This window comes from Aquarana catesbeiana, linkage group LG01, assembly GCF_042186555.1.
Source record: "Aquarana catesbeiana isolate 2022-GZ linkage group LG01, ASM4218655v1, whole genome shotgun sequence".
Classification (NCBI taxonomy): domain Eukaryota; kingdom Metazoa; phylum Chordata; class Amphibia; order Anura; family Ranidae; genus Aquarana; species Aquarana catesbeiana.
Genome location: NC_133324.1, coordinates 863754376 through 863762107, shown reverse-complemented (window position 1 = coordinate 863762107; position 7732 = coordinate 863754376). Strand labels below are relative to the sequence as shown.

At 38.2% G+C, this 7732-nt stretch overlaps 1 protein-coding gene across 10 annotated transcripts in view; it reads left to right on the top strand.

Moving 5' to 3' along the window:
* The first annotated feature begins 1779 nt into the window (after positions 1–1779).
* Positions 1780–7732, top strand: part of SLIT2 (slit guidance ligand 2) — a 408920-nt gene continuing 402967 nt past the window's right edge. For 2 of the 10 annotated variants that reach the window (XM_073609430.1, XM_073609437.1), the window contains exons 1-3: positions 1784–2718; positions 5137–5208; positions 6222–6293. In XM_073609430.1, coding sequence (XP_073465531.1) covers positions 2513–2718; positions 5137–5208; positions 6222–6293 — 350 coding nt within the window. In that variant the 5' untranslated portion in view covers positions 1784–2512. Of the gene's footprint in view, positions 2719–5136; positions 5209–6221; positions 6294–7732 lie in introns of all 10 variants that reach the window. The other 8 variants (XM_073609462.1, XM_073609446.1, XM_073609455.1 and 5 more) reach the window with 5 other exon arrangements.

The window sequence follows — 7732 nt, the reverse complement described above, 5'->3', positions numbered from 1 at the left end:
ACCTAAATACACTACTGGTTGCATGACCGCACAATTGCCATTTAAAGTGCAACAGCGCTGACAGCTGAAAATTAGCCTGGTCAGGAAGGGGGTATAAGTGCCCAGTAAGCAAGGGGTTAACTTATTATTGACACCCTCTGCAGATCACAACTTCAGTGCACTTTGAATATGATATGCTAAACGCTCATGGAACGCATATTTCCTACACCGTGTTCTGGTGGGAACCAGCCCTCAATGAAAGCTGTAGCTTGACAAAGATTAAAAATTAATTTTGAAATGACATTAACCACTTCAGCCCCGGAAGGATTTACCCCCTTCCTGACCAAGCCCTTTATTGTGATACAGCACTGCATCATTTTAACTGACAATTGCGTGGTCGTGCAACAATGTACCGAAAAAAATTTGATGTCCCTTTTTCCCCCACAAATAGAGCTTTCTTTTTATGGTATTTGATCACCTCTCTCATTTATGGCATTTTTATTATTCATTTCTTGTTATTAGTAATGGCAGTGATCTGCGTTTTTTTTTTTTTTGTTTTTTTTTTTTTAATTTTCTCGTGACTGCGACATTGTGGCAGATAGATCGGACACTTTTGACACTATTTTGGGAGCATTAACATTTATACAACGATCAGTGCTATAAAAAAGCACTGATTACTGTGTAAATGTCACTGGCAGGGAAGGGGTTAAACACTAGGGGTCAATCAAGGGGTTAAGTGTGTTCCCTCAGTGTGTTCTAAATGTAGGAGGGATGGGCTCACTAGAACATGACAGATCACTTCTCCCAGTCACTGGGAGCAGTAGATCCCTGTCATGTTGCTAGGCAGAACAGGGAAATGCCTTGTTTACAACTCCCCATTCTGCCTCTCCGTGCCACGATCGCGGACCACCGACGGGACCCGCGGGCACGCTCCCGTGGCAGGTGCGTACGCGCAGCCGGCGGCATGCACATGCCTGCTAGCCGCCAATGATGGAGTGACATGCGGCGTGAGCCGGTCGGCAAGTGGTTAAAGTGGAATTTCACTCTCCTAATCCACATTGACTATTTTTTAATGCTTATAATGCTAGCATTAGTAAATTGATATGAAAGTGTATCATATTTACTTGTTATGAACTCCTTTTTTTTCATTTCAGATAACTACTGGTTTCCAGATCTAAGCAAATGATGACATCTATTCCAGGAGTCTTCAGGAAGGGTTTTCTCAACTAAGCACACTCTCCTACATGCATGCCTGGGCTAAGGGCAGATAGATTCCAGGACATTAATGCTAAGGAAATCCTAAGGGTTGTTCTTTCAGTGATTTCTCAGAAAAATAAAGCATAGAGACATGGATGGATGGGTGAGTTTGCTTTGAATATTAAAAATGAAATAAATAGGTTTGGTTTGTAGTGCTCAAATGCAGTGCAGTTCTGCTTTCACATGTTAAAGATTATATAAGATCATAATGATTGAGTTTACATCTACTTTAAAGATGGAGAGATACTTGAAGACCACAGAGCTGGCCCCAGCAGTTCAAAAGGACACTTTTTTTTTTTATCAGTGCTGACCCCAGCATATCTTTTGTGGAATAGATAGACGTCTGATGATCAGCAGACATCTACAGATTGTTTCATTGATCAGCCTGCGAGAGGGAGACCATAGCACTGCAGAGCTGGCGATTGTTGACTTTGGAGTGGCAGATGGATAATGTGCTGTAGAGCCAGGCATAATAAAAATGACTATGTACTGAGACAAGTCTGCTCCCTATCAGAATTCCCCCCTCTTGTGCCTTCAATAGACAGGATCTTCTTATGGTGGTGGAGGATTGCATTGCAGCCCTGTAGGAGGCATTCAGCTCTAAAGAACTGTGGTTTTGTGTGTTTTAAGTGGGACTGTGCTATTGGATTTAGAAGCGAAGGGAGCAAGGTGCTGTGCCTTTAAGGGCAGTATGTTTGTTTAGAACCTCCTCCTCCTCCTCTCTCAGGCTACAATGTGCAGTTAGTTAGCAGACAGGCTCTGCAAAGCAGCATGCACAGGCTATTCTCTGTGTATACAACAAGGCTGGAGTGACAAGCTTTTGCAGGGAATAAAACTTACTGTGCAGATACCTGTCTGCTTTCAACTGCATACACTGAGCTGAAGGGATATCACAGCAATACAGAGGCGGCACAGACGGAGATGCAGAAATTCATTCACTGCCTGGAGGATTGCTCTGGACGCTGAAGGCAGGAATAACAATCAACTCACTTGGTCTCTGACGGGAATATAAAAGCTTGGTGCTCAGAAAATAAAAGAGAGAAGTTGCTTTGGGTCCTCGGATTGGTGCAGCCACCATGCATTTTGGATAAACGACTAGCGCTCCATGTCCGCCAGATTTCAAACTTGAGAATTTTAACAAGTTCTTCAAAATCGGCGAGCCCCAGATTGGCCGGCTGGTATCACCAGCTTGGTGAAAACTACATTTTTTGTTTTTGTTTTATTGTTTTCTTTCTTGGCTTCTGTTCTCCTTGGCATTGTCTGGTTGGTTTTACGAATGTTTGTGGGATTTGTGAAGAAGAAAATGTGTGGCGTTGGTTTCTGGAAGCTTTCCATCTCGGTGGGGTTAGTGTTGGTGATCTTGAGCGAGGTGGCACCTCAACCGTGCCCGACTCAGTGCACTTGTAGTGGGACCACGGTGGACTGCCATGGGTTATCTTTGCGTAGCGTGCCACGCAACATTCCCCGGAACACGGAAAGGCTGTGAGTATATCTCTACGTGATTGCTGATCGTTACAGTATATATTTCATGTTCATGTTAATACATATATGTCATGTTCCTGTAATGCACAACAGTGACATCTAAAATTTCTGCTAACATGTATCTAGTATTCGACTACACCTACAAAGCAGTATAGGACATCTGAAAGCTTATGGTCAAAGTCTTAAGACAGCCTTGCATGTACACAGTTCACTTAGCAAGTGGCAGCATTTCCCTATATTGAAATGCCAGTTCCTCTGTTCAGTAGACCATGCTGTCCTTTCTACACAGACTCTCAAGCTCAATGTTCATCAATATTTATGCATGATGTGACATAATCAGTGGCGCAATTGCCTTCATCAGTGCCTGCTAGGTTCAGGATTTCATCACCACTTTTCTCTGGCCATGGAAAGCATGCTCATCCATCCTGAAACTATTTCCTACTGTGCCTGGATGTAACATTTCCAAGCCTTGGCTGGAGCTGAACCACCACACTGTAACAGCACTTTAAACCTCAGCAGAGCATACAGTCCATTACACAGCGTAGATGACGTCAGGAGTGCAGCGAGAAAGTGGCTGTGTTATTAGCATCACTTTGCTTGGCCATATTGGTTTTACAAATGATGATGATTTTTATTTATTAAGGAACAACTGCTACAGTACACATAACGTTGATGAAAGAAAGGAGACCATGCAGGATATAGTAGGCTGAGAGAGAGGGAGAACTTCTCCTTGATCTTATCTCAATCTGTCAGTTTCACTTGTAGTGCAGGCTGGGTTACTGCATTCAAGACTTTGAACCATCACCTTTTTAAATTTAAACAAAGCAATCCTTTAATAAATGTTGCTGGTATTTCCGATGAGTTGTATGTTTTAACTTTTGTAATACAAGGTCTTCAGATTATTTAAGACTTTGAACCACCACCTTTTCAAATTTAAACAAAGCAGTCCTACAATATATGTTAGCAATATCTTCAATTCGTTTTAACCTTTGTACCAATATACATACAAAGTCTTCAGATTACTATAGTGTTTCTCTATCTATTATCCGGGTCCAGATAAAAAGGTGTTTTTTTAATTATGTTTTTTACATCTGGTGTTATCACTGATCAGAACCAGAGAAGTGGTTCAAACTACAATCAACCTAGCAGACTGTTGAGAGATCTCATTCCATCTCCAAGTGTTGACAAGCCAAAGTTTAGGCAAACATTACACTGAACACACTGCCATCTAGACAGAAGCCCTAAGCAATAGTGTACTAAAAATATGTCACTACCTGTCCTTGTCTGCTTTAGTTTTTATTCAGATGACATAACTTTTTCTATGTTTAAAACCTCAGTTTTGTTCTGGCATTTCTAATCAAAGAAAGGTTGCACATCAAAAATTTTATTTTTGTAGGACGGTATAATTGTATATTTCTTATTAGGTGGTGCCAATTATTTTAAGAGTAGGTAATGGCAAGTAGGAACAGATGTGAAAACAACATTTTTTTGTTTTGTTTTCCAAAGTTTTAAAAAGTTTGTTGTGACTTTTTTTTGGTCACCAGCAGCAATTTTAACTCAAATCCCTGCTTAGCTGAACTGGCCCTCATGAGGGCAAGGTTAATTTCAGATGCTGAACTCAGATAGCAGCTAAATTATAACTATCCAAGGAGATATATTAATGTTCAAATGATAACAAAAATAATCCACTGTGATTAGCATCCCACTTGTTTCCATAAAAAAAAAAAAAGTGCAGGTTTAATATTCTGGCATCTAAATTTTTTAAATTGCGCCATAACGTGGATCTTTTGAAGTTCAAAGTCTTAATATTGACATTTTTTTAACCTAGTTATGTTTGCATTAGGAAATTGGTCAATTATACTCTATCTAAAGTCTTCATGCATGATTGAATTTCATTAATAAGTGCAGAAGTTTTTTTTTTGTGTTTTTTTTACTAGTTCCCATGTTGTATAATAAATGATTTATTGTTATATCTAAGCTGGGAGTTTTCTGTGCACATAGTGTTTGAAATTTTTTTGTAAATATTGTCAGGTTGTAAAAATGATGCAAACATATGTAATTTATGGTGATACCATTAGCCTAGGCTTTGATTTTAAAAAAAGTAAAAAAAACTTTAATGGTTGTACTATGATGTTTACATTTGCGTAATGTCTAACTAAAATTAGTTTATGATGTTCTTTTCCAAAATCAACATAAGACACTTTTGAAGGCTCATTTGAGATAAGACTCATGAATTTGTTGCTTTATCAAATGAAGTTTGGAACAGTGTTATCTTTTCAGATAATGACGATCTGTTGCAAATAGTTTATTGGACTTTTTTTATCTTTTTTTAAATAAATGTACTAAATAGGTAAAGAAAATGTACTTTTCTGGTTCTAAATATTTTTCATTTAACCTTCTTTTTTTTCCAATTTCCAGAGATTTGAATGGTAACAATCTCACAAGAATAACCAAGACAGACTTTGCTGGTCTGCGACATCTTCGTGTTTTGTAAGTATTTTTTATTATTGTGCAATGATTTTCAGTGGTTATTTATTTATTGCTGCACATATGCCAAAATAAATTTTAAACAAGGGACTCAAGTGTCTAAAATGGTCAAATATATAATATTACAAATTCATTTACAGCGTGTTTTATATTATTCCACAAACATAAAAAATGTGTCAAAATGAAGATCTGCGAGCAGTTTGTTAAAAATGTGGTACTGGTAATCTTTTTCCAGCTCTAGAAGCAGCTTGAAAGACTTAAAAACTTAGTTATGCGAGTTATGCATTGTATTAAAGTAAAAACTGTCATCTGCAAGTAATTAGTTATAATTGTCAATGTTTTCACACACATTTGTGAAATTGGAGGGTACTTCTGTTTTGTCTCAGCTCAGTCAACTATTGTCCTATTAGAAAACAATACTTTAGTTGGAAAGAATAAAGTTACTTATTCTGGACTGTAGCTGTGTTTTCTCGTATGTTATGCAGGGTATGATCCACTAGATTTTCACAAGTGTTAACACTTCCTTTAATTAATCAGGATGTTTATTACCCATTACTATATGCATGTGTTGGAATTGGCCCTTGGCACACAACTCAACTTTTTAATACAAACAGTGTAGTTTAAGAAAAGAAAAAACTAAAAAAAAATCTTTTTACTCAATAAACAAAGTTAGTGATAACTTCAGACAGACCTTCTTTTTACACATGTATGTATTATGTAGTATATGAATTAAGAACATAACTTTTAAAAAGAAAGTTTTCATAGCCTATCATTTTAAAATTGTGTAATATAAGAAGACAACTAAAGGGGTTTCTTTATCCACTTCTTATTTCTTCGTGTTGAGTACCATGATCAGAAAGGTCAGAGTTTTCATTATTTTAGCTGAACTTTAATCATGGAAGTGGACTTAAACTTTTGAAAGTAAGTTGTTCCCTACTTTGTCATTGAATAAAGACAGTTATCGGTGCCTGCATAATCAGTTGTATGAAAAAGCGTCTTTGCTTTCTAAATTTCAGGCAGCTTATGGAGAACAAGATTAGCACCATTGAAAGGGGAGCGTTTCAAGATCTGAAAGAGCTGGATAGATTGTAAGTATTTTTAATGGTGGCTTAAATAGAAATGTTATTTTGTGTGTGTCATAGCGCATTTGGAAACAGAATAGTCTAGATTTGTAGATTGTAAATTCATTTTTTTTTTTTTTTTATTGCATTATGTTTTTTTGCCAAAAACTTAATTGGTTCATATATAATGGGCAAACAAAAACAGGAGGAGAAATTCAGCTACTTTTATTTACTATAACCCTATTTTTTGACCTGTGGCAAGAAACTGTTTCTCAGTGAAAGTTGAGTTTTCACAGAAACCAAGTCACACGTTCTTATGTAAAATAGCTGCCTCGGGCAAGAAAACAGTTTGCATAATTCTACTCATTGTCTATTGGCGATTAGCAGGTTTGCCAATAATCTTTGCTGTTGTGCTGTTTGCGGAGTCATTATGAAGCTATCATTAGTCATTATGTAAAGATAAATAACTAGTTTAGTTAAAGGCATCCTTCCAAGGAATTGCCATTCTTTAGAGATACTATGTAGCCTATATGGATTAGGTAGTTTATTTGTTGAATCCTTTTTTACAGTTTCTTCAGCCTGATTGAGGCACATTATCAATATGCATTGTACCTTAAAGTAACTCAGTATGGTGCTTGTTATATGGTATTGGTGCTGCCATAAATTGGCCATGCAAGCGCATCATGATCTGACTGTGTATCTGTTAATTATGACCTCAAGAGGCCAGCACTGCAAGGGATTTGACAGGTTGGGTTTTTTTCCTGATTTTGTTTTCATTGCTGGTGGAGGAAACTCATGAAAAATCACACACGAGGCATTAAGTGGCATTGATTATTACTGCCTCATATGTTGATGATCTCCTGGAGTGAATACCGTATTTATCGGCGTATAACACGCACAGGTGTATAACATGCACATTAATTTTAAGAGGGAAGTTTCAGGGAAAAAAAATAAAATTTTAAATAAGGAACTTTGAAGCAAAATAAGGGTCAGTGCCCATCTGCAGTCTCACCATTGCTACCAATGCAGCCCCATCAATGCCCATCTGCAGTCTCACAAGTGCCATCAATGCGACCTCATCAGTCCACATCAATGCAGCAGCCTCACCATTGCCATCAATGCAGCAGCCTCACCATTGCCATCAGTGCAGCCTGATCAATGCCCATTTGCAGCCTAGAGGGGACAGGGAGGGGGACTGGACGAGCGCCGAAAGATTATATACAGTGAGAATCTCCTATGATAGACAGAACTGTGGTCCAATGGCGGCCCAGGATACGGGACTTCCTATTACAGAGGCTGCCAAGTAAACAGGAGATTCTCACTGTATGTAAGCTGACAGCGCTCATCCCGCCCCCCTCCCTGTCCCCTCCGAGGCATCTAAAATTGAAGTATTGGCGTATAACATGCACGTGCTATTTGCACCCAATTTTTAGGGTGAAAAAGTGAGTGTTATACGCCAATAAATA